Source organism: Trichoderma harzianum, assembly GCF_003025095.1.
Source record: "Trichoderma harzianum CBS 226.95 unplaced genomic scaffold M431scaffold_2, whole genome shotgun sequence".
Classification (NCBI taxonomy): Eukaryota; Fungi; Ascomycota; class Sordariomycetes; order Hypocreales; family Hypocreaceae; genus Trichoderma; species Trichoderma harzianum.
This window is the reverse complement of record NW_020209250.1, coordinates 3759503-3786791: the sequence shown is the minus strand read 5'-3', so window position 1 is coordinate 3786791 and position 27289 is coordinate 3759503. Positions and strand designations below refer to the sequence as shown.

At 51.4% G+C, this 27289-nt stretch overlaps 6 protein-coding genes across 6 annotated transcripts; 5 read left to right on the top strand and 1 right to left on the bottom strand.

Annotated features, from left to right (window-relative positions):
• The first annotated feature begins 3017 nt into the window (after window positions 1-3017).
• M431DRAFT_315331 (hypothetical protein) lies at window positions 3018-4136 on the top strand. The gene has a single exon (XM_024914258.1). The coding sequence runs from the start codon at window positions 3105-3107 to the stop codon at window positions 3825-3827; it is 723 nt and encodes a 240-aa protein (XP_024779486.1). The 5' UTR covers window positions 3018-3104; the 3' UTR covers window positions 3828-4136.
• A 309-nt stretch (window positions 4137-4445) lies between these two features.
• On the top strand, window positions 4446-13938 carry M431DRAFT_2346 (hypothetical protein; the record flags this gene model as incomplete). The annotated part of the gene is made up of 3 exons (XM_024913659.1): window positions 4446-4598; window positions 4685-11630; window positions 11696-13938. The coding sequence occupies 3 exons, from the start codon at window positions 4446-4448 to the stop codon at window positions 13936-13938; spliced, it is 9342 nt and encodes a 3113-aa protein (XP_024779485.1).
• A 1486-nt stretch (window positions 13939-15424) lies between these two features.
• Window positions 15425-18226, top strand: M431DRAFT_75918 (hypothetical protein; the record flags this gene model as incomplete). The annotated part of the gene is made up of 3 exons (XM_024922402.1): window positions 15425-15590; window positions 15742-17228; window positions 17300-18226. The coding sequence occupies 3 exons, from the start codon at window positions 15425-15427 to the stop codon at window positions 18224-18226; spliced, it is 2580 nt and encodes an 859-aa protein (XP_024779484.1).
• Window positions 18227-20070: 1844 nt separating this feature from the next.
• On the top strand, window positions 20071-21593 carry M431DRAFT_74509 (hypothetical protein; the record flags this gene model as incomplete). The annotated part of the gene is made up of 3 exons (XM_024922234.1): window positions 20071-21229; window positions 21288-21452; window positions 21508-21593. The coding sequence occupies 3 exons, from the start codon at window positions 20071-20073 to the stop codon at window positions 21591-21593; spliced, it is 1410 nt and encodes a 469-aa protein (XP_024779483.1).
• Window positions 21594-22159: 566 nt separating this feature from the next.
• On the bottom strand, window positions 22160-24447 carry M431DRAFT_2342 (hypothetical protein; the record flags this gene model as incomplete). Its single annotated transcript, XM_024913655.1, has 3 exons — window positions 22160-22881; window positions 22950-23970; window positions 24037-24447. 3 exons carry the CDS (start codon window positions 24445-24447, stop codon window positions 22160-22162), a joined length of 2154 nt encoding a protein of 717 aa, XP_024779482.1.
• Window positions 24448-25568: 1121 nt separating this feature from the next.
• On the top strand, window positions 25569-27184 carry M431DRAFT_76414 (hypothetical protein; the record flags this gene model as incomplete). The annotated part of the gene is made up of 4 exons (XM_024922462.1): window positions 25569-25670; window positions 25747-26300; window positions 26354-26593; window positions 26650-27184. 4 exons carry the CDS (start codon window positions 25569-25571, stop codon window positions 27182-27184), a joined length of 1431 nt encoding a protein of 476 aa, XP_024779481.1.
• Window positions 27185-27289: the final 105 nt, after the last annotated feature.

Here is a 27289-nt window from a genome sequence, read left to right as displayed (position 1 = left end):
ACCTCTGGAGAATGGTGCAAACACTGAGGATCATTCTAATTACATCTTACCTACCTACGTAATTCGTCAGGCATACTGGATATATAGATCAAGCACCTTCTATGAGGCTCAAGAGCTATGAAGGTTTGATGCTAAATCCATTGCATCAGCCTCCACCCGTACTCTTACGTGGTATCCTGGGAGCAAATCTTACTGATTAAGAAAGCAACCGTACAATAAGATTTATTGGACATGCTTCTCAAATACTATAACGGCACTTTGAAAGAGAAATACCTGCACCGGTAGCCGCTGGATATCGGCATGGCGATAAGATATCAGTGCCGGAAGATGTGGGACTCCCGGTATAAGCCGGACCAGGGGGGCGAGATAACTGTGATTCTTTTGTGCTTCTTATCCAAACTGTCATGGCACGAGTACAAAGTACATACAAGCAAGCCCTTGCTTGGCTCAGAGACAGGCCCTGGAAAACATGGCCAGGGCAGGGTTTCTTGCTGTTGCTATGATGTGCATGCTGTGATAACTAATCTGGGGATTCTGTTTGACAGGTTTCGCTTGAGTTTAGTTTGTAGTCTGTAAGGGAGATATGGGGGGCCGTGGGGGCGCCTGTAGCAAGCATGGAATCATGCCCAATTACTGCGTGCATTTCACCTTGTCGATAGTAATACCTACTGATATCAAAAGGTAATGGATGGTTTACGAGCTGTTTTCTGAAGACCATGTGACAAAGTGTTAGCGGGAGAAAGTGCCCAACTCAGCGTCTGCATTGCTGCCGTTTTGTGGATAATTCATGACGATGATGCTATTGCTGGAAAACGTCATTCATCATCTGATAGCAAGCCCCAGCACTGCCCGTGGCATGATGGAAGAGGCCCAAGGGACAAGCAGACTCTAGGGGGGTTTTGACTCGATGAATCGTTTGGGTCTGACCGCTTCGAAAGGCCCGTTGCGATGTCGGGCTTGTACTACAGTAGAAGACGGACTATTCGGGAGGCTGCACAAGGGTGCCTGCTTGCAGCTCGATATTGCATTTAATATGTTTCTGAACTACCTTAGTTTAAATTTACCTTTTAATGAAGATATATCGATATATGTTGATAGTATTGCTTTATAAATATGCAGATTTGATTATTTGGATTCCAACTGTGAGTCTGAGTGAGGGGCAACATTGAATGTCTCTCATCTGTCTACCTCATTCTGCCGTATCCGGCAAAATGACTCAAGGGGGTCAGCTGAGTCTGCCGTGCTTCTGAACCCTGTAAGAAAGAAAGGCGATGCTGCATGAACGTGTCTGAGGGAGAACAGCAGCAGCAGCAGCAGCACAAAGGGATTCGAGCCCTGGCTGACCGACTGACAAGCGGTCAAACTGCCTGTAGCAACCCGTGCAAAGGAGGGTACCTGGGCATATCAACGTACCGGTACCTGGCACTGGATACGCAGGGCATATCGATTCGGGTCAGGGCAACCAATGATGGCAGCCGATTTGGATCGTCAAATGCCAGCCGCAAAGTACAGGTACATGCACGCGTGTCAGTGCGGGTGCGCATGCGTTTATGTATGTACGAGGCGCGCCTCATGCGAGATTTTTGTTTTTTTCTTGATTCTGATTCACTTTATTTGCAGCTGGGTGGATCGAGGCCCTGCATGCGCCTGCATGGTACGTGCATGTACATTGTCACGCGACGAGGCCAGCCGGGTGCTCAAGTGGTGGAGGATCGTATGGTTTTCTGCTGTTGTTTTTTGGTCAAAGGTGTGGTTTGGGGGGCGAAGTGCTATTTCTGTACTTTCCTCTACTTTCTTCATTTTCTTGTGATGGTGAGAATCACAACTCTTGCAAGTTTTGCTTATAAAGTTCATACTTTGCACCAACCTGTGATGAAAAGTGATAGATGACAATAGCTGGGTACGAAGCAGGTACACTCTCCGCTAGTCTGGAGCTTGTCAAGGCACAAAGGAAAATAAATGAGATAAACAAATAAACAAAACAGGCAGAGAATGCTCGCGCTCTGTTATTTATCTCGGAGCAGAAGCAGCAGCAGTGGGACACACATGCATTGCAGCAATGCTTCATTGGTGCATTGAGCTGCATCGATAAATAGGCCATGGCTGCAGATGGGATGCATCTCTCAGCAGCATCAGACCGACTGCGTCGCCTGCAAGTATTGTAGTGGTATCATGAACTGGAAATCAGCGTTACTGGTCGTGATGATATGGAATAAAATAGTTGTTAGCCGCATAGGAACCAAGGTGGCTGTGAGGAATCCTATAATAGCAGGATCTTGCCCCTTTCGTTTTCTGTCTTTTCTTTGTGCTACACCATCGTCCTCCATCAAAACATCGAATGCCATTCACCTTGATTCAAATTGTTGGGTACCTACGAGGTACCAAGGGAGATCCAATCCCCATGCGAGATGGCAGCGGGCTTGTTTGGCTGCAGCTGGAGATGGGCTAAAGACGCGCTAAGCACTTTGGGGGTCTGGTGACAAGCGAATGGGGCCCGCAGCCCAGCCAACCCTCCCGCCCAGCGCCACTTTGATTGGCCGGGCCGCTGCGTCCTGGTGCATCACTGGCGCATCTTTTGGTGCAGGAGCGTCCTCTTGGGAGTCGCCAGTCGTATCGTACCTGCTCATGTGTGCGTGCATTCGCCTGCAAAGGGCTGGCTGGTCCTTCCTGTGTTCTGCTTCCTGCGGGTGAGCAGTGCAGAGAGAGGCAAGGGCGAGGCGAGGAAAGAAAAGAAGCGAGGCAATGACGGCAGCGCTCGTGTCACGTTGTTTGCTCAAAGGCTCTAGCCTTCCCAGTTGGGCGCTTTCAACGGCCTAGCACCTGCTTAGTCGTCCTCTCCCGTTTATGCTTTGGCATGGGCAATGTCCCACGAGGGCTCAGGCACGTCTATCGTAGGTCAGTCTGGAGAATGCCTAGTACCTTGTTCTACGGTAGTGGTACCCCCAACATCCAAGACAATGCGCTGCAAGGCGGCTGTCAGTGTACATGTATGTACGAGACATTGCGGTACTCGCTGTCTCTCCAGGTGCCGAATCGCAGATCGGAAAGGCATGTATTTGCACTCCTAAGCACAAGTGCCCTCTCGCCAACGCCCGTCGGGTCTCATGAGATCCATGTGCCGCATCTTGTTTGACTTATCTCTACTGTACTGTACCTATTGCATCACCATCTACGATATCACATTGGATCATCCATTACTCGTGCTAGTACCTTCAAAGCCATGGATACTTGCCGTAGTGCCCAAAGTAGTTCTCAGTCACACCAAGCGTGATGCTGTAAAAGAGAAAAAGCAAGAGGACCAAAAAGAGGGTGTCGAGGCCGCAGCCCTTGTGCAACCTCAAGCTGAGATACTCGCCTCTTCTCCCTCCGTAGGTTGGGCAGTCCCAAGGCAAGGGCACCTGTATCATTGGTCCCTCCGCATCTGCTGGAGGTCAGTCACTTTGTCCGGAAATCTTCTTCCCTGGGCCGCGGCCAGTGGCTTGTTTCCTCTCTCTGGACAGCCTCGCCACCATCTTTCACCACTTGATCCCGCCTCGCTCGGCCGCTCTTTTTATTGTGAGGATCCCGGGCCTTTGCCACATCTACTAGCCTTGCTCACCAACTTATACTCGACTTCACTACAGCCCGCCTCCCACGGTACTACCGTGCTTAGTGTCTTTGTACTTGTAAGTGTAAGTAGGGTCTTGGTAGCTCTCTGTGCTACCAACACTGAGCTGTACATCCAACTGACGAGGCGGACGGGCTGCGGCAACAAGATCGTCAGCCCAGCTATCTTATCCGCTGTTCGTGCTACTGCTGCGAGGTTAGGTGCTAAGGTCTGGTACTAGGCAATCTATCTGTGCTGCCCATAGCTGCGCTTGCAACGCGCCTTCACCGGCTTCTGCAGAGAACTCGGGTTAGTACATGCCATCCCTACCCAAAAGTTTTCTTAAAAAAAATCAAAAAAAATCAAGGAAAACCCAAGACTCAGCTAATGCAACCGCCGTCTTGCAGTAACACTCCAGTTCTTCTTGTTAGTGACAGAACTGTTTTCTTCTTCTCCTCGCTGTTTTATTGCGTCTTCTTCTTGTCCGTGGTTCTCTCATGGAATCGACCAGCTGCCGCGATTGCTAGAGACGAAGCTCGCGCGGGCCGCCACAACTTACACCATCGCAGCAGGTATCTTGACGAAACATCACATCTGTGCACCTGCAAGTCGCAATATCTTTCGCATCCGTTCACGATACCGTCCTTTCTTTTATTGTGCTTTCGAGAATATCGTCGATTTTACCCGAGGGTTGCTGAAGCTTAGAATCGGCCTTCTCCCTTCATGCCCTTGCGAAGGGATCTCTAGCTTCAAAGAGAGAAGCCTTCCGTTATACACACTCTCGCCTACTTTCTGGCGAAAAATATAGCTCCCATGATTGCAACATTGCCGTGCCATTGCATCAGCTCCCATTCCAACAATGGCTGCCGCCGATGTGTTGGTGTTTAATCAACACGGGACGAAATGCACAGAATGGCCAGCTCCGAGGCGATCAAGGGGAAATGGGTGGGATGAGCGCAGTCTGCAGGCACGGCTGCAGCTCATTTCTCGAGCTTGGATCGTTCGTGGAGAGGTGCGTATCAAGTTTCTTGCGGGGAAGGCTCATGGTCATGTAGGCATCGTCGTCATTCGTTTCAGCGCATTGACTGGGAATTATAGCATCGTTCGTCCTCCACTTGCACATCACGGCCGGGCAGACCACTAATCGTGCCCAACCTGTTCCCGCGGTGGCTCTCTCGACATCATGCAAGACCTGCAGCGACCTCTTCTGTCTATCATGTCACAAAACCTCGCCACGCCGATTCGCTTGCTCGCCGAGATGCACCACGCGCCGAGTCTCATCAGCCGTCCCCACACCCGGCCCAATCGACGCAGCGCAGGCGATCTCGATCTGGCTTCCTTGACGATCCGATTCTCGATGTAACAATTGATTTCACTTCTGAAGATGGCTTTGTTCGCTGCAAAGGCAAGAAGAATAAGAACAAAGGAGGGCACAACGGCAGCGCCAATAACCACAACAATAACCGGTCTGCGGAGGGGCCATCCAAGGAAGGTAGCCAGAACCCCGAAGGAAATGGCGGTGGGGAGCAGGGTGGTGGTGGTGGTGGTAATGCAGGCCAGGGCGGAGCTGCAGGTGACGGGAGTAATGCTGGTGGTGGCGGTGATGGGGACAAGGATAGTGACCGGGGTGCAAACAATGACAACGCGGAACATGATTTGTCGGCGCCTCCCAAAGGCAGCGAAAAGGATACCAAGACCAAAAAGGGCCCTGAGACCGAGTCTCCTCCTCCCGCAACCAACGCGATCGACGACGACTCTCTTGACGACGTAAATCTCAACGACGACGCTGGGAAAAATTCCGATTCTGGGTCACACGCGCACGAGTCCAAGAGTGGGTTTGGGGCCTGGGGTAGTAAATTTGTATCCTTTGTTGGTGCTGCCGCCAGCGGATCCTCGAGTGGTAACGATGCCCATACCGACGCTGGCGACAAAAACAACAACCCCGACAGCAATCCTTGGACCGCCAGCGACTCGATACAATCCAGCTCTCTAGCATTTTCAGTCGCCGATACCGATGCGACACAGAGGAAGGCCCATAACAAAGCAGAGGCCCCTCATGATGCGATAGATGAGGATGATGACCCGTGGGGATATTCATCCAAGAAAAAGAGTAACAAGGTCAATCGCACACCTAGTTTCAGTGCTGCGCATACTGCGCTAGCAGTGAATGACGACCTCACCAAAGGCGACGTTGGAAAGACAAGCGACAAGAAAGCAAGCGACACATCAGTTGAAGACCAAGTAAAGCCAGATCCCATGCCGATCAAGGGGGCCTCCAAGTCCGAGGAGAAAGAGGAGGGGGGTTGGTTCTGGGGACTTGGAAAGAATAAAAAGAAAGCCGAGGAAAATGTCAAGCAGTATGAGCAACAAGTGCCCCCGCCGCCGCCGCCTCCCCCAGCGCCACCTCCACAATTCGCAGCTCAGGAAGCAGCTCTTCTCCAGGAGAATGTGTGGGACTCTGTCCCTGCCTCAAAGGAAAAGAAGAAGAAGAAGAGCGACAAACTAGCGCAGCCCGTTATATCTGCGCCAGCAGCTGAGCCTAAATCTAGGCTTGAGCCTAAACTCGAATCGAAGTCGAAGATTCCACAGCCAGACGACGAATGGGGTTTCTCTGCCGCCAAAAAGACAGTCAAAAAGGAGAGGGAAGGGGAGAAGGAGCGCGAGAAGGAGAAGGACAAAGACAAAGATAAGAAGAAGTCGAAACTTGCGGCATCTGACGAACCAATTTCAGAAAAACCCTCATCGCGTATCCCTGAGCCTAAACAGAAGCGTCTAAATGGCGACGAGCCTTTGGGAAACGCTGGTGCCAAAGACAGAGAAGGCAACATTGGCCCAGACGAAGCAAATGACTCAGCCAAAGGGAGGAACTCCGAAGAGAACCAAGAGGGCTGGAGTTTTTGGGGCTTCGGGGGTAAGAAAAATGACTCTGTTACCGGGTCCGGCACGGATCAACCAAGAGAAGGATCGTCCAAGGCAGATACTCAAAGCCCCAAATCTTCTGGAGATCTCATCGAAGAGACGACAATCAAAAAGGACAGAGACAGAGACAGAGACAGAGACAAGGATCAGGATAAAGACAAGAAGAAGAAGAAGAGTTCAACTTCTGACCCCTCCAAGGGTGAATCCAAATCCGCCAAATCCAAGAACGAAGAAGATGCCAAGAAGGACAAGAAGAAAGGAACCACCGATTTGGTCAAGCTGGGCGCCCTAGACGACGCACCTGCAGATGACTCTAACAACATAGGACTGGACGGGGGGGACACATTTGGTAGCGAAGGTTTCTTCGGCTCTTGGGGTATCGGCAAGAGTGATAAGAAGCGACGAGACGTTGACGATTCGTCGTGGAAACCCGATGTCATTGAAGAGCCAACCGACCGCACCTCGGCCCAGGACAAGAAGAAGTCTAACTTCAGGGGTGACCCTGTTGAGGTTGTGGATGAGACCACCGGTGAGATTGTCCTGCCTGACGCCGTAGAGGAGGTTAGGAGTAGCAAGGTCGAAGGCGTCGACAGCTATGTCTGGACAAAGTCCAACAAGGCAAAGTTGAAATCTCGGAATGAGGCCTTAGCTGATCCACCTCCCCGTGCACCCACTCCCCCTTCAATGCACCTTACTGAACCTGAAGATGAAGCAGGAGATCCCCATGCCGCCGCGTCAAAGCTCAAGCCGAATGACAAGGAAGCGGATAGGGCGCTATCTAGGATACCAAGGCTGACCGACAAAGACCTCAAAAAGCTCGAGAAGGAAAAGAAGAAGGCCGAAAAGACCGACAGGGAAGCCAAGGAAGCCAAGGAAGCCGACGAACGAGCCCGTCAAGAAGAAGAGCAAAGGGCACAAGAGCTCGCCGCTCGCGAAGCAGCAGAGAAGGCCAGACTCGAGGAGGAGGCTGAGGCTGCTGTTGCTGCCAAAGAGGAGGAGGAAATGTCTGCCTTGAATACGAAGAAGGCCAGGCGGGGCAAGTTAATCAGGAAAGATCAAGAAAGACTTACACTCCTGGAAGAGAATGCCACTATTCGAGCCGAGAAACGAGCTGCGCGGGAAGCCAAGGCACGGGAAGACGAGGAACGGGCCGCCCAGGAACAAGCAGCTCGAGAGGCTGAGGAGCAAGCAGCACGCGAAGAAGAGGAGCGAGCTGCCCGCGAAGCAGCAGAACAAGCAGCTATCATATCTGAAGAGCAAGCGGAAATGAAGGCATTGCTTACGAAGAAGCTTAAAAAGGGCAAGCTGCCTAAAAAGGAGGAAGAAAGACTCGTCCACCTCCAGGGAAACGCCTCGAAACGCAAAGAACGTGCCGCTCGCGAAGCGCAGGACAAAACCTCAAAAGAGGCCGAAGTGCAGCAAGAGGCAGACGAGCCGCAGGCCGAGCCTGACGAAGAACCTGAAGACACCAATGCTGCAGCAGCCGAGCCGGTAGAACGTGAAAGCGACCACGATGAGCATAAACAGCAAGCCGCACGTGAGGCTGAGGAACGTGCTATCCGCGAAGCAGAAGAGCGCGAAGCAGCTATCATCAAAGAGGAGGAGAATGAAATGACAGCGTTGCTGGCAAAGAGAGTCAAAAGGGGCAAGCTCCTTAAAATGGAAGAACAAAGACTTGTTACCCTCCGAGTGAACGCCGCAAAACGAGAGAAAGAACGAGCAGCACGCGAAGCGGACCGAGTAGCACAAGAAGCCGCACGAGAAGCCGAGGAGAAAGAGCGTGCCGCTCGAGAAGCGGAAGAGCAAGCTGCTCGTGAAGCAGAAGCTGCCGCCCAGGAAGCCGCCCGCCAAGAAGAAGAACGCGCTCGTGAGGCTGAGGAACAAGCCGCCGCCATCGTCAAAGAAGAAGAGGAGCTGGCCGCTTTGATAGCGAAGAAAGCTAAAAAGGGCAGTAAACTCCTTAGGAAAGACGAAGAAAGGCTCGCTGCGCTTCAGAAAAATTCTACAAAGCGGGCAGATGAGCGAGCAGCCCAGGAAGCTCAGCAAGCCGCCCGTGAAGCAGAAGAGCTTGAGCGTGAAGCCAAGGAACAAGCTGCTGCTATTGCAATGGAAGAGGAGGAACTCGCCGCTCTAGAACTGAAGAAGAGTAAAAGAGCTGGCAGACTCCTCAGGAAAGACGAAGACAGGCTGGCTATCCTTCAAGCTAACGCTAAAAAGCGAGCGGACGAGCAAGCTGCCCAAGAAGCTGAACAGGCTGCCCGGGAAGCACAAGAGCAAGCCGAACGCGAAGCCGAACAGGCGGCCAAGGAAGCTGAGGAACGGGCTGCCCAGGAGGCCGCAAAGGCTGCAGAGGCTGCTGCAATTGCCAAAGAAGAGGCAGAAATCGCCCAGTTAATCGATAAGCGAGATAATTCCTTTTTGGGCATCAATAAGTCGGGAGAGCAAAGGTTAAAACTCCTCCAGGAGAAGGCCAAAAAGCGGGCTGAAGAACAAGCCGCCCGTGAAGCAGCTATCGAAGCGGAGCGAGCCAAGGAAGAAGCTGAGCGTCTCGCTCGTGAAGCTGAAGAACAGGCCGCTCGTGAAGCTGAGGAAGCAGCCAAGGAGGCCGAGCGGGCAGCCAAGGAAGCCAAGGAGCGAGAAGCTCGAGAGGCCAGGAAGGCTGCCGCCATTGCTAAAGAGGAAGAGGAGCTAGCTTACCTCCTCGACAGGAAGGCCAAGGCTTTCAAAGGGAAACTTCCAAATTCTCAGGAAGAAAGACTAATCGACCTTCAAGCCAACGCCACGAGACGAGCTCAAGAGAAGGCAGCTCGCGAAGCCGAAGAACAGGCAGCTCGCGAGGCAGAGCAGGCAGCCAGAGAAGCTGAACAAGTAGCTAAAGAAGCCGAAGAACTTGCCGCCCAAGAAGTAAAGAAACTCGCTATAATTGCAGAAGAGGAGAAGGCATTGGCATTATTGCTTGAGAAAAAGGCCACGTCAAAGCTTTCATCTAAGGGAGAAGAAAGGCTTAAAATACTCCAGGCCAAGGCTGCAAAACGGGCAGAGGAGAAGGCTGCTCGGGAGGCCGAAGAACAAGCTGCTCGGGAAGCTGAACAAGCAGCTAAAGAAGCCGAAGAGCAAGCCGCCAGAGAAGCAGAAGAGGCTGCCGCGATCGCCAAAGAGGAGGAAGAACTGGACTATCTTCTGAAAAAGAAAGCTCGATCATACAAAGGTCAACTGCTGAATGGAGCAGAAGAGAGATTGGTCGAACTCCAGGCTAACCACCAACGGCGTGTCGATGAAAAGGCAGCTCGAGAAGCTGAAGAGCAGGCTGCTAGGGAAGCTGAAGAGCTTGCCGCCCGGGAAGCTGCAGAAGCTGCAGCGATTCTTGCAGAAGAGGAAGAACTTGATCATCTTCTGAAAAAGAAGACTAGTTCGTCCAAGAGCCTGTCAAGTAAATCAGAGGCAAGGCTGGCCGAACTCCAAGCCAATGTCCAACGGCGTGCCGATGAAAAGGCAGCCCGAGAAGCCGAAGAACAGGCTGCTAGGGAAGCCGAAGAGCGAGCCGCCCAGGAAGCTGCAGAAGCTGCTGCGATTCTTGCAGAAGAGGAAGAACTTGATTATCTTCTGAAAAAGAAAGCCAGTTCACACAAGGCTCTGTCAAGTAAAACAGAGGCAAGGTTGAATGAACTGCAGGCTAACGCCCAACGACGCGCCGATGAAAAAGCAGCTAGGGAAGCTGAGGAGCAGGCAGCTAGGGAAGCCGAGGAGCGAGCTGCTCAGGAAGCCGTTGAAGCTGCTGCAATCGCTGCTGAAGAGGAAGAACTTGCCCTTCTGCAGAAAAGGAAAGCTGCTTCATACAAAGGCCTACCAAGCAGATCAGAGTCAAGGTTGATTGAACTGGAGGCTAACGCAGCAAGACGGGCTGAAGAGAAGGCTGTCCGAGAAGCTGAAGAACAGGCTGCTCGAGAAGCTGAGGAAGCAGCTAAGGAAGCCGAGGAACAGGCCGCTCGGGAAGCCAAGAAGGCTGCTGAGATTGCCGCTGAAGAGGAAGAATTGACCCTTTTACTCAAGAAGAAGACCAGTTCGTTCAAGAGCTTATCGAGTAAATCAGAGCAAAGATTGAAAGAATTGCAAGCAAATGCGGCAAAGCGAGCGAAAGAGAAGGCTGATCGAGAAGCTGCAGAAGCTGCAGAACAGGCTGCTCGAGAAGCTGAAGAAGCAGCCAAGGAAGCAGAAGAGCGGGCTGCTCAGGAGGCTCTAGAGGCAGCTGCAATCGCTGAAGAAGAGGAAGAAATAGAGCGACTCCTTGACAAGAAGCACAACTCATTTATGGGCTTATCAAGCAAATTAGAGCAGCGACTGAACGAGCTCCAGGCGAAAGCTGAAGAGAGAGCGGCCCGTAAAGCCGAAGAACAGGCTGCAATCGCAGCAGAGCAGGCTGCCAAGGAGGAGGCCGCAATTGCCGAAGAGGAAAAAGAAGTAGCCGACCTGCTTCGTAAGAAGGATAAGAAAGGTAAACTATCGAAGAAAGACGGCGAACGATTGTCTCATCTTCGAGCCAAGGGGGCCAAGAGGAAGGAAGAGCAAGCCGCGCGGGAAGCTGAGCTGGCTGCCAACGCCAATCAGGATACCGAAGACGATAGTGATGAAGCAGCTGATGATGCTAACGACAATGATGACGATGATGTCGACGCTGATGACGACAATGATATTGATGCCGATGACGACGAAGAAGCCATTCGAGCGGCCGAAGAAGAACGAGCAGCCCGTGAGGCCGAGGAGCAAGCTGCCCGCGAAGAAGAGGAGAGGGCAGCTCGAGAGGCCGAAGAGAAGGCTGCCCTCGAGGCTGAAGAGGCCGCGAGGAAATTGAAGAAGAGCTCCAAGAAAGACAAGAAGGAAAAGGACGACAAGAAGGATAAACGAGACAAGAAAGACAAGAAAGACAAGAAGTCTCGGGATCTCCCATCCGAAGGGGAGGCAGAGCCGAGTACAGAGCAGAAAGCGGAGACAGGGGCCAAGCCAGATCCTGACTTTGACATGAGCCCTGCTGAGATAGAGGAGCTACTTGCACCCAAAGAAACGGGTGCGGCGGGCGCGTTCAGCTTCTGGGGTCTCGGTGGCAGCTCTAAAAAGCCAAAGCCACAAGGTTTGTTCTCCTTTCCCTATACTGAAATATCAACAGAAAGTGACTAACCAGGAGTGCAACTTTAGAGGAACCAGAGACAAGATCAGCTGATAATGCATCTCAAAAATCCTCGGAACAGCCACGCTCTCTGGGCGGCAGAATCGCTATCGGCCTCAAGGCTTTCCAAGAAGCACCGGAAGAAGTAGCTCGTCCCACCCTCCCACCATCCCCACCACCAGCATCAGACTCGGATAACGAAGTGAAACCCGCGGATCGATATGGAAGAAAAGCGGCAGATGATGAACGAGTGGCCAAGAAAGAACTAGCAGCTAACGTTGAACAGGCGGTCGAAGATTTGCAGTATGGAGATGACGTGGAAGAACCACCTGTCACCAAGAAGGAGTCAGCACGAGAAGATCGTACTAGGAGAAGGAAAAAGGCTGAAGAGCCGATCATCGCACAAGACAGGGACCTGCCCAGGAGGCATCGGAGAGAGTCGGATGTTCCAGGCACATTCCCTGACGATGACGATGAAAACGAGATAGTTGCCATCGTCGACGAAGCACCAAGGAAGGAGAGGAAGAGTAAGAAACGCCGGCCAAGAGAGGAGGATATAGTGGTACCGCCTCCTCCTCCGCCAATGGCCCCGATGCCTCCCCCTCCTCCTCCTGCTCCGCCTGCAGTTCCTGATCCGCCTTTGACGCCGCCGCCGGAGCCGAAATCATCCAGAAAAGAAAGGTCGAGGTCTAGCCGAGAAAAGGAAAAATGGCCAGCGGTGGAATCCCCTCCCCGCAGAGAAAGGGAGGAGAAGAGATCGTCAAAGCACAAGTCAGAAAAGTCTTCCAGACGAGCAATGGAAAAGACATCTTCTAAGGACTCCGCTTCAGAGAGGGTAGAACAACTGGAGAGACCACCCAGGTCCTCGAGGCACCGACTCAGATCAATGTCTACACAAGAAAAGGAGAAGCGGCCATCGGGTATGAATGGTAGCAGCAAGCCTTCCAGGAGACATTCCATTGGCAACCACGGTCTTGCTTCTCCACCTCCAGAAGAAGTTCCCGACGTAACGTCAAAGGCGGCTAAAATTCTCGGTTTCGACAAGTCAAGCTCAAAGAGGAGATCTCGCAAGACGAACCTCCAGGAGGATGAGGATATTATTATGACGGGTGCTCTCGACGCCGATGTCCACGTGGCTCAACCGCATGAAAGACATCGAAGCGCAAGATCTCGTGACGAGGAATTCATCACAACGGATCCCCCAAGTCCCGAACAGACAGGCAGACGGCGAGGAGCCTCGCTCTCGAAGAAGACTGGATTATCTGGGCTTTTCAGCGGCTTCATGACACCCAGAGCATCTAAAGTTGAGACAGGCGTAGAGTTTGATATACCCGTGGTGGACACTGATCGAGAAGGCCCACGGGTATCAAGCCGAAAGACCAGGAAGACGGAGCGAGAAGCAGAGCGCCCTGCTGATGACCGTGAACGGCGACGAAAGCGCAGAGACGATAGCGAGACTCGCAAGCTTGAAGAAAAGGAAGCTCGCCGCGAACGACGTGCCGCTCGTCATCGTGAAGAAGAGGAGCGTCGCGCAGCCGAAGATCGAGAAGCTCGAAAAGCCGAAGATCGGGAGGCCCGAAAGGCTGAAGATCGAGAGGCTCGAAAAGCCGAGCGGCATCGCCTTCGCAAAGAAAGGGAAAGGGAGAAGGAGAGGGAGAGGGAGAGGGAGGAAGAGACGCTGAGAGCATCTAAGCGCCAGCGGCGTAGATCCCATCCAGATCCATCTGAGGATGAAGCCGCCGAGCGACAGCGTAGACGTGAGGCAAGGCGTGCTGCAAAAGCTGCTGAAGAGGAAGCGGCGGCGGCGGCTGCTGCTGCTGCAGCAGCATATGACAGGCCGAGAAAAAGCAGCCGACGACATACGGAGCCGGTGATGGATGACCACGTCTACCCGGCCAAAGAACGTCGACGAGACAGCAAGAGAGCGCCGGTGACAACGTGGCCACACTCCGGGACATCGTCATGGGTCAAGGAGCATTCGGACCCCCCTCCGCATCTGGATGATGCCGGACATACAACAGATGCGGCGCCGTATATGGAAGACGACGAGCTAGCCCGGCGCGAGGCCCGGCGCGCACGACGGAAAGCCAAGTACGAAGAAGTGCCTGTGGAGGATGCAGACGAGAGACGGCGCCGAGAGAGGCGAGAACGAAGAGAGCGAGAGAAGCGCAATGGCGCATCGGACGGAAGCGATGAACGTCATCGCAGTCGACGAGAATCTGCAGCCGCTGAGCATCAGCCTCGAAGCAGCTGGTGGCGAAGATTTGGATGAAGCGGAGAGTCGCATGAACCATGAGCGAGCGTGTTTGATCTATTTTTTCCCTCTTCTTTAATTTTTTTTTCTTTCTTTCAGCTTCTCTCGCATATCTGTTTTCTTGCTTCTATTGCCATGATGAATGATTGAAATCTGGACGCTGCTGTGGAAGCGGTATCATGTTACAGTTTTGCCGATTCTTTCCGGGATCTCGGAGACGCCCTGCATGGAAACCAGTCCATCCAGGATATCTGCAGTCATCTCTACCCCGGTATGGTGTAAGATGGAGGGGATGTTTGAGTTTCTTTTTTCTTTCGTTTTCTTTTTCTCTTTCGCCGGCGATGTTGACATGTTGTACGAACGAGGCTTGTGGGTTTTTTGGAATTTTTTTAATCCGTTGAGACCAGGTGTATCAATTATCATGAGATGAATGCTACAAATTGCCTCGCATAATTGTATTTTTTTCTTTATCATGCATACGCGCAGTGGGTATCTGGGTAGCTTTGGAGTCTTGTACTCGCAAATTATATCAATTATATCCAAGGAATATGTACCTTGTGCAGTAGCGCATTTGTGTGCCTTGACCGGGCAAACGGGCCAACCGGTTTTGACATTTGATACGTGTCAAATTGTGTCATTATATACAGTGAATCTGGGGGCCGTTGTATGCTATTAAGGAGTAGAAGCGACAATGAATGGAAAGTATTCATGAGAGAATTGCGATATATGATTGCTGCACATTGGATTAGATGGGTTGGTGATAGGTGTGGTTAGCTGCTCCCCACCTCCATGTATCGTATTGAAGATAGCGTACTATAAGGTAATGTGGCTGCCCGAACACTTGTGTCTCGCTATGGTGGTGGTACGAGAAATATTGAGCCTGATTCTGAGGTAAATTTTCTGCATATACCCAGGAAATAATGAGTATCTAGAGAGTGTTGTTCATTTTGATAAATTACACGGCGGATATCTCTCGGTCATTCAACAGTACTTATACGCTATCATGCACTGGTACCAAATAAGTGAATTAACAGGCTCAGTTGGAGGTACTCGTAGATACCTCAGGTATAGAAGCCAAAAAGCAAGTACATGTTGTACGCGTGTCAGCTTCCCCCAAGCTGGGCTGTCATACTCTAGAACTAAGCACTCCAAGGTGGCATGTCCGGAAAAAAAGAAGAAGAAGAGGGGCCCGCGAAATCGACAATCGCCGGATCGAATTTAGCTGGGCACTTGGTCCGGAGCCGCTGCCAAACCTCGCCTTTTTCGGGTGGCGTGGCGCGGGCCTCGTTGCAACCTGTGCCAATCCAAATCCAATTCATTGCGTAAGTTGGCATCAAGGAAACCAACTCGCCTTTTTTTGTTCCCTTAACGCCCTTGTGCCTCCAGGGGCTGAGGGGACGCAGACATTACTTTACTTAATACCTGATACGCATCGCAAGAATCATAATCAAAGCACTGGATCTTTTCTCTGTTGGTTGGTCCCTCGTTTGGGCGTCTCTAGACCATGGCGGCGCGATGGGGGTCGTTTCTGCAGCAGGCCGTGGCCGGTGTTGAGTCGCGCCTTGATAACATTCTGGCCGAGGGGGACGACGATCGCAGTGCAGCACAGCCTGCAGCTGCTGCAACGGCAGCGGCAGTGGTAGCTGCTAGTCCGAAGGTGACGAGCTCCGGTAAGTGCTGAAGATGCGGGATGAGGTGACGTGTCGAGGGGTAGGAAGAAGCACAAGACGAGGAGGGGGATGGGAACCAGCAATGCTTCTTCAAGTCTTCCGCACCGCACGCAGCTGGCTAACGAGGCAATCCGCACAGCAAACTCTCGAGCGTCGTCAACCAACCGCACCAATGATCGGCTACAAGCGAGGCTGGCCAAGGCCATGGCCGGCAAGAATGCGCCTGCAGGGGGAGACAATCGGGCGAATGCTTCACCACGAAGTTCGATTGATGTGGCCAGCCGAAGCTCTATGGAGAGGCCGTCGATGGACAAAGGAGACAGGTCTGAGCTTCCGCCGGAACAGAAACCCGAGCCCGAAGCCGAATCCGAGTCTGCCCAAACTACTACCGATTCTGCTCCTCCTGATACCTCTACGACGGCGACGACTACGGCTACGAGAACAATACCGATAACGATAACGGACGATGATACTACTGCCGAGGTTGTACTAGAGTCAGCTCCTGATGAGACAAAAGATACTCTTCCCGAGACTGAAGTGCAACCAGTGTCTGAAGAAGCACCTGCAAAAGAGGGGGAAGCCGAATCTCCACCCCCGGCCGAAGATGAAATTCCAACAAACGGCCAGGCACCAGTGGCAGTGGTAGAGAATGGAGCTGATGTGTCCGAAATTTCTCGCGAGCTTGAGCAGGTCAAATTGCGACATCGAGAGGAGGTTCAAGAGTATGTCGAACGCATCGACTCTTTACAATCCAAAATCCAGTACCTTTCCAAGAATGCCGCCGAAGCAGCAAACAAAGCTGCATCTTCAGCCCCGTCCGGCAGCCTGGAAAAGAAGCTGGCAGAAAAAGATGAAAGGATCGCACTATTAATGGAAGAAGGCCAGAAGCTAGCTGGGGCAGATCACAAGTATCGAACAATGATCAAGACATTGCGGCTTCAAATAAGTGAACGGGACAAGCAATTGAACGAGGCACGGAAGGCAAAGGATAAAGCAGTGTTGGATGCTGAGGCATTGCGCAACCGGTTGGACGGAGATGAAGAGAAGGAAAAACGTCGACAAGAGGCGATAAAGGCCACTACGAGCTTACGCAAGGAAATTGACAATCTGAAGAGGGAGAACACTAATAAAGATGCGGCCATACGCCGGCTTGAACAAGAAGTCAAAGCCAAAGAAGAGCAGGGTGAGATTGCCAAGGCCGATGCTCTAAGCAAGGCGATTGCCGCAGAGCGGGTGAAACAAAAGGAGCTCGAAGATGCCAATGCTGCCGTTCGAGCAGAATTAGAGGCCCTGAGTGAGAAGGCCCGTCTGGATGCCATAGAGTGGGGCGAGAAGCTTGAGCGCGCCATCCAGCGTGGTAGCACCGTCGAAGCCGAGCTACGGCTTGAACTGCAGAATATGGAGAGCAAGCTGGAAGGCGTGCGGGTGACAGCAGAGGAAGCGGCTTCGAGCACAGGTGGCGAAGCCCAGATGAAACTGTTCCGGCAGATAGAGACGCTGCAGTCTCAGTATGCCACTGCCAGGCAAAACTGGCAGGGTATTGAGGCCTCTTTGATGGCAAAGACTACAAGCCTAGAGAGGGAGAGGGACGAAGCTGAGCGCCGCGAGTCGGAAATGCGTAAGAAAGCGCGAGATGCGGTCAGTTTTAATTTGAAGTCTTATTTGGTCCTTGCACTTAAACTGATGCTAACTCGACTTCGCTCTCACAGGCCAAACGTGGTAGAACTCTCGAAGATGAGCTGCAAGAGGTCCAATTACAGCTGGATGCTTGCCGTGAGGAATTGGCTACTCTCAAAAAGTCCACCAAAGCCACAGAGACGGCTCTCGAGCAAACACGCTCCGATCTAGAAAAGGAGAAGCAAGCAGCGAGCAGATCCTTTACAGCCGAGACAGGACGACAGTGGGCCGATGAAGTTGCAGTAGCAACAGCGCGAAACCAGAGTCGCCCAGAGTCACCGCTACTCTCTGTTCCACGAACATTCAGCTCCGAAGCTGTCGGATTATCCGTTCCCAACCGCATACGACGGTCACCTACCCCTGTGAGTATAGCGGATGCTGTGGGAGAAGGGCTCGGCATTCTTCGGCGGCCTCCCACGCATCTCCCGACTCGTACAGGGACAGGGTCAATGTCACTTACTGGATCTATCCCGCCATCTCCATTCTCTCCTCTGGAACCGTCTATGGGGTCACCTCCCGCGCTACCTCCATCCGTAATGGAGAGAGAGAATGGAATCAGCGATACTGCTCCCTCATCTCCCCGTAATCTCGCGCAAGATATGATTTCGGTATCGACAGTAGCAGCGGGACCGTCTGTTCAATTGGTAGAAAGGATGAGTGCCGCGATACGTCGTCTAGAAGCCGAAAGAGTGGCAGCCAAGGAAGAGATGGCGAGGATGTGTAGCCAGAGAGATGAGGCAAGAGGGGACATGGTGGCCCTGATGAAAGAGCTAGAAGACGCAAAAGCAGCGTCCGCAAGGGTCCCAGAGCTGGAGAAGGAAGTCGCTGATTTGGATACAAGATATCAAACTACGCTGGAGCTGCTGGGAGAGAAGAGCGAGCTGGTTGATGAACTGAGGGCAGATGTGGATGATGTCAAGACGATGTATCGGGAGCTGGTTGAGCGGACAGTAAAGTAAGTGAAATGGATGGATGGCGTCGGTTAATAAGGGAAAAGGGGGGAGAAAAAGAAGAAGGTAATGAAGCACCATGACGTGAAATGACAGGTACGGCAGCAGCTGTAGATTAGATTTGTACATTGTTTTTATGTATTATGTTAGATTATGGCTGGTTGAGTACTTATACATATGGCTGGGAAGCTAATCGACTAGCTGGATGCCTTCTCTCTCAGCGCTCTGGATGATGAAGTTGCGAACCTGTTTTGCAGATTGTTAATCCATATAGTCAAAGGCTATCAGATCAGACGATGTTATTAAGAGACACTTACCTCTTTGTCAGGGGCTAAATCAATAGCCAGCTCTCCGTCGTTGGTCTTGAGCGTGAAATCGGCTTCCTCTCTCAGCAGAGCAACAGCAGTGTCTCCTATAAACGCGTACATAAGAATACGTATTAGTTTAGTTCATTCTCAGTAGTAACAAAGCGAGGCTTGAATCAAGTAACCAAAATGAATGGAAACATGAGAACTCAACGCACCGTGACCCTCTGCAACAGCATGATGTAGCGGCGTGTAACCCTCATTATCAGCAGCATTCAGGGGGCTCCTATTCTTAAGCAGGAGCATGACGATGGGAACTGAGCCGACAGCAGCGGCCCGATGAATGGGGTACTGGCCCCGGCGGTCGCGGACACGAGTCGAAGCTGGGGGCTTGGAGTCGATGAGAAGACGGGCGACGTCGAGGTTCTTTTTGGAGGCGACGAAGTGGAGGGCCGTCTGGGGGTTTTGGGTCAGTCATGGAACATCATATACGGTAGGCTATTTAAGACATCATCGTCTCTCTTGTGAAAGGATGATTTTTTGACTTACTTGGCCGTTGTTATCTATACAGATGAGGATTGTTAGATGAGAAATGAACTAGATTGTGTGTGATTCAGAGTGAGACTTACTCTTGATGTTGACATCGGCGCCTCTTGAAAGAAGTAGATTTAGGACTGGCTCGCTGTTGGGGACGCTGGCGGAGATCATGAGAGGAGTCCAGCCGCTGTCGTCCTATTACATGCATGTGAGCAAGATAGTCCCAGGGAGTTGAGCGGAAGCTGCATCATGTTGTACCTGAATATCCGGATCGAAGCTTGCCTGGTTTGCCAAGAGGAGGACAATCTCGTGGTTGTTGGACGAGGCTGCCCAGTGGATTGCGTATCTGCCGTCATCGTCTTTGCGCTTTGAGAGCTTGGGATCTGTCTGTGAGATGAGTTGGCATTTTGAGTTGACACTTTTTATATTCGCAGATATATAGATAGAGATAATGTGTGTGTCTTGTCTGTGTGATGACTTACCTTGAGAAGTCCTTCAAATTCAGCCACTGAGGGTTACATTAGCCATGGCATTGCCTTGAAGCTGAGAGTGAATGAATAAATGTTGCAATACCTCTGCCTTCTCTAGCAGCTGTGTGTAGAGGAAACCGATCACTTTCCGTGTCAGCCATGACGGCGATGGCGGTATGACAAATCTATGAAGGAGAGAAGATGTACAAGAGAAGATGAATATTGTAGGTGTCGAAGGAGTATGATTCTGAAATGGTGAAGTAGAGAAATTGACAGCTCCAACGTTGCCCCGATTTACAACCACAGTTTCCAGGGTAGGCCGCCACTGTATTGCGTAGGTGCTTGTAGCTTTTGCTTGTACTGTTGCTTTTAGCCTTTGATGCTTGCGCCACAGGCTTGAGCTAGAGCCACCCATTACCCACAGCCTGCGCCACAGAAGGCTGACCGGATTTCAATTCAAACTCGCCTCTCGCTGCTTTTCCTTTCCAGACGCGGATCGCCAACTCCAGCCTTCTTCTTCTCATTTTTCTTTTCATTCGCCATGGAGGCACCACAGACGCCGCAAGACGCGCTTCATCTCAGCGCGCTCGCGTCCCAAAATGCAGCTGCGACACGGAATCTGTACTCGCGCCTCGAATTGGCCAACGGCAAGCGCCAGAAGCTCGAGGGCGTCTTTGAGGATGCCGTCATGAAGCGGCGATTCGAGGCCGAATACGCCGCTGTCCAGACGCTGCCCGAGGCGCTCGCCGCTAAACAGCCATCGAAACAGTCTCTGCGGAAAACGGCAAAGACGGGGGCAGCAGCAGCACCAGCGCGGAAGACGCCCAAGCTTCTCGAGGCCGGACCTTCTTCATCGGCCGCATCTACAGCGAACGGAGGCGAATCTACGACGACGAAAGCAATGGGAGCGACGACACCGCAGAGCATGAGTTTGACAGTCAGAGGGTCGCCGGCCATCCAGCAGGTCAAGCCCGAGTGGCATCCGCCGTGGAAGCTGATGAGGGTCATCTCGGGCCACCTGGGTTGGGTGCGCAGTCTGGCAGTCGAGCCGGGGAACAAGTGGTTTGCCAGTGGTGCTGGCGACAGGACTATCAAGATTTGGGATCTCGCCACGGGATCGCTGAGATTGACCCTGACAGGCCACATCAGCACCGTTCGCGGCCTGGCTGTGTCTCCGCGACATCCATACCTGTTTTCTTGTGGCGAGGATAAGATGGTCAAGTGCTGGGACTTGGAGACGAACAAGGTGATTCGTCACTATCACGGTCACCTCAGCGGCGTCTACACACTCTCTCTACATCCTACGCTGGATGTCCTAGTTACAGGTGGTCGCGATGGTGTTGCTCGAGTTTGGGACATGCGCACGAGAAGCAACATCCACGTCTTGTCAGGCCATACCGGCACTGTCTCGGATGTTAAGTGTCAAGAGGCGGATCCCCAAGTTATCACGGCATCCTTGGACTCGACCGTCAGGCTTTGGGATCTGGCGGCCGGAAAGACCATGGGCGTACTCACCCACCACAAGAAGGGCGTCCGAGCTCTGGCCGTCCATCCCACCGAATTCACCTTTGCATCAGGCAGTACTGGCGGCATCAAGCAGTGGAAATGCCCAGAAGGTGCTTTCATGCAAAACTTTGAAGGCCACAATGCCATTATCAACACCCTGAGCGTGAACAGCAATAACGTTTTCTTCTCAGGAGGTATGTTTTACCCCCCTTTCCCTTGCTATGTGATTCATGTTCTGACTGTACAATCTAGGTGACAATGGCTCAATGAGCTTCTGGGATTGGAAGTCTGGTTATCGCTTCCAATCTATGGACACAACTGCACAGCCCGGCTCCCTAGATGCCGAATCAGGAATCATGAGCTCAACCTTTGACCGCTCTGGTCTACGTCTCATCACAGGCGAGGCTGACAAGACTAGTACGTGCTCCTCAATCTTCCCACATATACCTATCGTATGCTAACTCGAATCAAGTCAAAATCTGGAAACAAGATGAAAAAGCGTCCGAGGAGACGCATCCGATACAATGGACGCCGTCATTGGCACACAGGAAATTTTAGCCGGGAGTTTTTGGGAGTCCTTTTTTTTTTATATGTTGTTAATCGTCAAGAGAGTTGTTTATATATCGAGCGGCGATGGGAGTAAGAATAGATCCCTGTGCCGCACTCCGGGATATCACAGGCGGATACGTGTATGTTTACGGATATTTATTTTTTTATTCATTTCTGGACCATTGAAGGGAAATAGCTGGGCATGATGGCAGAAGTCCTTTTGGATTTTGGTTCATGTTGATAAAAGAAACACTTTAATTACGCTATGACTGTTATATGAACCTCAGAAAATTGGGGAACCAGGCAGCAAAATCTCTATCATGTATTTTGCCATGAACAAGGTGTATGCTGGACTCATTAAAAAAAAAAAAACCGATAATTGATCCCAAGGCTTTTCCTTATTCTATAGATCATGGCATCATCGCTATTCCACGATTGGTATCCAAACACACCAAATACTGCATTATAAAAGATATGCTAAGAGCGGGAAAAAAAAGCTTCTTTACCACATCTATGTCCCCCTGAAAAAAAAATGTGATTATGATGTTCAGGTAGATGGAGGCAGACTGTTCCATCTAAATACTCAGACCCATGGCCTTGAGATCGGCGTCATCACGCAGCGCCATCTTCACTTCATCATCCGCAATGGCTAACCGCAGCCTACTCGATCGATCTGCACGATGAGCCTCTAGATTGACTAATCCAGCGGCCACGAGCTCCAGGGCGGCTGTATGAATGTACATTGGCCGCCCTACCAGACGTCGGCCAACAACTTGAGTCCCCTTGGCAAGTCCGGGAAGAATCTGCGCCATGCCAGGGGGAGGTCTGGCCGAAAAAGCGGCCACTCGCTGGAGCTCATCCAGAGTCTCGCCAAGCGTTGTCTCAGCCAAACCAGACCGCCGAATTCTCAGAATCAGCGCGGCCATGAGCATCTTGGACGTCAGCGGGAGGCCACGCAGATGCTGCTGGATAGGATTCGTCGTGGCCTCGTTGATGGCCCTCTTGATGGTGGAAATCGTGACTCTTCCGCGCCGAGACTGATCAGGGGCTCCGCTGCCAGGGGCTTTCTTGCTTGGTGTCATTGGGTCTCCCGGGGCATCGCCCTCGGCGAGTTCGACGGCTCGACGACAGATGTCTAACGCTCGCCTGGCGTCTCCACTGACAGCGGCTACTTTGCGGCTGGCAAACTGGACGGCATCTGCATCGACGATATTCCCCGGTACACCTTCGAGACGAGATTGGATGATCTTCATGAGCTGTTCGTGATTGTATCCTGGAAACGTAATTCGAGTAAGGCCTGTGTTGAATTGGTTAGCTTCTGGTCCTTATCTCTGTCTCATTTAGACTGGATTTTTATAGACATACCTAGACGACTGCTAATCTTGTTACTCAACGTTCTCTCCGGCAGATCCATTGTGTTGGCCACGGCGAGTACGATGAGGCGGCTATGTCGGAGGGTTGGCCAATTGAAAAAGTTGTACATGACTGCCTGGTTCTTTGTGACCAGCTGATCAAGCTCATCCATTAATACTACACATGGAATGCGTCTTGGACTGGGGTTGTTGAACTCGCGTTCCAGAAGATCGAGAGCTTGGGCTGGGCTGGCACGGTCACCCTTGAGAGCCTCCCAGAGCAGCGAGTACGCCTGATGAGGATCAGTAATCTTCATGCCATTGATCTCGACGAAGATAAAGTCATCCAACTCGTCTGACCCGACAGCTTCTTCGAGGCGAGAAATGACCTCTCGCACAGTGGCCGTCTTTCCGGTGCCTGGTGTCCCAGAAATGTAGATGCAGTTACCTGTACCTTCAGTAATGGCAGCTTCCAGGTGTGAGTATACGAGTGAGAATTCTCCTTCACGACACGGTAGACTGGAAGGGACAGCTGAGACGTGAAGCCTTGAACGGGCTATCTGAAATGGAGAAGCTTGAACCTGACTCGGCGACAGCTTCCGGGTGGCTAACGGCGTGAATTCGAGTTTCTTTGAAGCGCTCCTTGGTCCTCGCTTCGACTTGGGCGTGGTTGCCGGGGTTCTTCCTGATTTTGTGGGTGTTTGAGGCGGTAGATATGTGTCGCCGTCTGGCGGTGATTGTGCTCGAGCTCTGCGACGAGTTGGCTTGGTGCCCTTCTCAACCATTTCAATCAGTGCTGGCACATCTTGTCCGTTCTGATACACCTCCTCCCATACAAATTCATCCGTATATGTTGTTGACCGAGTGTTACAGCCGCGCCGGCAGACAAATGTCTTTCCATAGTCGGGAGAGTTCCGCGGGATCTTCCCAGATGGGTACGAACTAAGGAAGGCATCTGGTGACATGATGTTGGCCTTTCCGTCTATCGAGGCCAGGGGATTCACATCCCAAGATGGTGATATATACAGCTCATTCTGCATCATCTGTTAGGAGAAAGATGCCATAGCGACACAACGCCAAGTGATAGCGTCTGCACTTACCCAGTAGAAGTCCTTTCGTTTTCTGTCCTTGTTAAGAATCTCCTTCTCCGTCAAGAACCACATAAAATTGGCAGCCATCCCTTCATTCTCGGCGTCCTCCCGGAAATCACAGATGATGGCCACCCATGTTCCATTAGATCCATCGGCCTTGAGCATCACCGTGTCCCCAACGCGGCATTCAAAGTCGCCATACCGAGCGCCGATAATCTTGGAGCTGGCTGTGACTTTTCTCCTTTTGCGATCGCTCTCATCTTCGCCGTGTTCTGCCTGCTCGGTGTTGTATATCCATTCCCATTCCACCTCTTCGCTTTCGGCACTGTCTTCTGAGCTTTCTCGAGTTACGGTAGAAAGAGCTCGTTTGCGCCCGCGGGTAGACTGAGTGTTGGGTTGAGAAGTGGTTTGAGCCGGCATTGATAACGGCGTCGATAATTTGAACTTGTACCGAGAAGAGAACTATAGTTGCCACTGGGCGGATCAAGGAACTCGAGATTGTTGCTGTGCGTGATTTGTCAATCCGTTGAATTCGATGTTGGTAGTGACAACATTCATATACCAGTTAGATTATGGAATGCAGAGCTTGTCACTTACTGCTGCTACTTTTCTGGTCGCAGGGTAGCTTGGATCAATTAACGCGTCGAGCTTTGGGGGAGACGCGTTGGAAGGCACCCGATAGATACATAATCAATTGGTGCATATTCCAATCTACTTGGGGACATGAGCCTCTTGTAAGTCCTTTGAAGAGGAGTAATAGATGACATGGAGGAGGACTTCTAAAAAATAAATGCAATACTATCCTTTGTCAATAATAATCTTTGTAATATTTGTGCAATATTTACATTCTAGACCTGCGGAAGCGTAAGGAATGGTCATGATTGACTTGAGCGAAGGGCTGCTCAAAGTGCCTTATCAAACAGCAATTAACACTTGACAACAATGGCAGGAAATGCGGTCACTATCTCTATTAATGACCAAAAATCAAATATAATAGGGCTGCATAGTATCAGGAGTATTAATATAGCTAATGGAAAATTAGATCTTTTGATTCAGTCTTACAGAGCATTCTGACGCATGCATGTGTGTACAAGGAACAAACGTCCGTTTGTCAGATGGGCCGTAAAGGCAACTTGCATGCAAAATCTCGACTGATTCACTATATGGAGGTACCTGCCTGGTACTATGACTCTCAGGGCTTGTACCTTATTCACACCCTCTCTTTCAGGGCCTTCCTCTCTTTTCAACTCGTCATTAGTGGTGCCTCAGGCTCTCCCTGCCAACAGGAAACAACTTAACCCAGCCTGCACCTGACTCTCTCGTGCTTGGATTTCTCTTTTCTTTATTCTAAATATTCAGTTTCTTCTTCTCACTCTTCAACCCATTTTGGCTCTCGGCAAACAGATATCATGAACAAAGGCAAGGGTCGAGCGACTCCATGGGTACCCGTGGGAGACGGCCATCGCAATCATGGCAATCATGGCCACCTTCAAAATCGACAGCCTCAAGGGCCAAAGGATCAATGGGGAGTAGCAAAGAAAATGCCAACCGCCAAAGCCCAGGTGAACGATAAGCGGCTGGAGGCAGTTATAAACAAAGAATCCTATCTTGGAGAGCCACCAACAGACCGAGAGCTGATACGGGTAAGTGATGCCCTTATCTCTCCTGCATTGTTCTTGTCAATGGTGATTATTCGTAAGCCGCTAACTCTTCCATGAGGCCCGATATGTGCTCGCTTCCTCCTGGGAAGTGTACCCTTTGGCACTTGAGGACCCTGCCATACTGGATGACATTCGCAAACAGCATCACGTGTGGATCACCAGAGTAAGAGAGACCCAAGCCTGGGATATTTATAGTGAGTCGGCATCTGGTTTGCAAGAAGCTGTTCATGCATTCAACCAAACTGTGCACGATCTGCGCCTGCAAAAAGAGCTTCTTGCTACAGTGCTTGTCGTCCAGAAGAGCTCTAGAGTTACCGAGGACGCTCGCATATCAGTGGCGCCCAATTCGAGACCCGAAGTGACAACACCGTTGTCTGGATCATCGGATATAAAGAGAACTGCGGCAAAACTTCTCCAAACCCTTCGCCCGCATCTCCTCAATTCCACAGAGTGTGCAATGAGTGTTGACTCTGAGCTCAGGATGCGTGTGGATTTCGGCGAAGTGAAGATATTTGTGAAGTACAAGGGCATGAATAAAGTGCTCACTTATGATGAGTTTACGGAAGCGGCAAAGTCATTCTCGATTCGAGGAGGCATTGGACTATTTGACAGGTAATCATCACATATCAGCCTCTCATGGCACCCCTTGCTGATCAGACTTCAAGGTTGAACGAGCTCAAGCTCTCAAATCACGTTATAAAATATTTATTAGCCTTGGAAGGAGATAATGGCCTTCGATTGGACCATAATACCATAAGACGAACGTATGCCTTGACATTGGGCTTGCAATGGAAAGAGGTATACGTAGAAGGCTGCGAGAATGGTAGCTTCGATACCTTACGAGCAAAGATGGGCATTGCATGCCCAACCAAGTGGCTCAACTGGGTGATGGCCACCCCAGACATGTAAGCTGCCCCAAGGTCGTCGAATGCGCTCTCTGTATTAATCTAAAACGGTTTAGGAGACTTGATTGGAGCATTAGAGCAGATGCATACGATTTTGAGAGTGTACCAGACGGCATCAACAAACTTATCAACGAGTTGAGTCTTATACCAGCTACATACGAAGAAACGGACGATTTTCTCAAACCGGGTGAGGTGATAGTCGGTCAAGCCGGGCCGTGGAAAGACAAAATATCGGAAACTCGCCTGAAGACGACGTTCGCTGTCGAACTTCAGGGTACTCCCTATATGCTAGAGATAAGCATAACCCAGATCTGGAAGGGGCTCAAGACGAGATCGCCGGCAAAACTCGCGTGGGGCATTCAGCTTTATGGCAAGCACTGGGATTCGGCCATGAACCAGGTGAATCCGCATAGTAGGAGGAAGGACTGGGGAGAGGGACAGAAGAATGTTTGGGTTGGCACTGATCCAGATCTGGGGAGGAGGTTCCGAAGCTTCCTTGAAGTCGTCTTGCAGCTCCAGCAGCATGTGGAGGATGTACCGCCCTTGATCTTGGAGGAGGATGAAGATCTCTCAACCGTGGCCAATGTGTAGGTTCACAACCGGGGCTATTTTGTCGTGTGAGGATAGTAATCAATGATCAGATGGACGCGCAAGGTAATTCTTTTATTCAATTTTTTTTTGTCTCCCGGGTTGTAC

Bases quoted from the DNA above. Each gene is read 5' to 3' on its own strand.
- M431DRAFT_315331 (XM_024914258.1), top strand. From the start codon at position 3,105: ATGAGATCCATGTGCCGCATCTTGTTTGACTTATCTCTACTGTACTGT.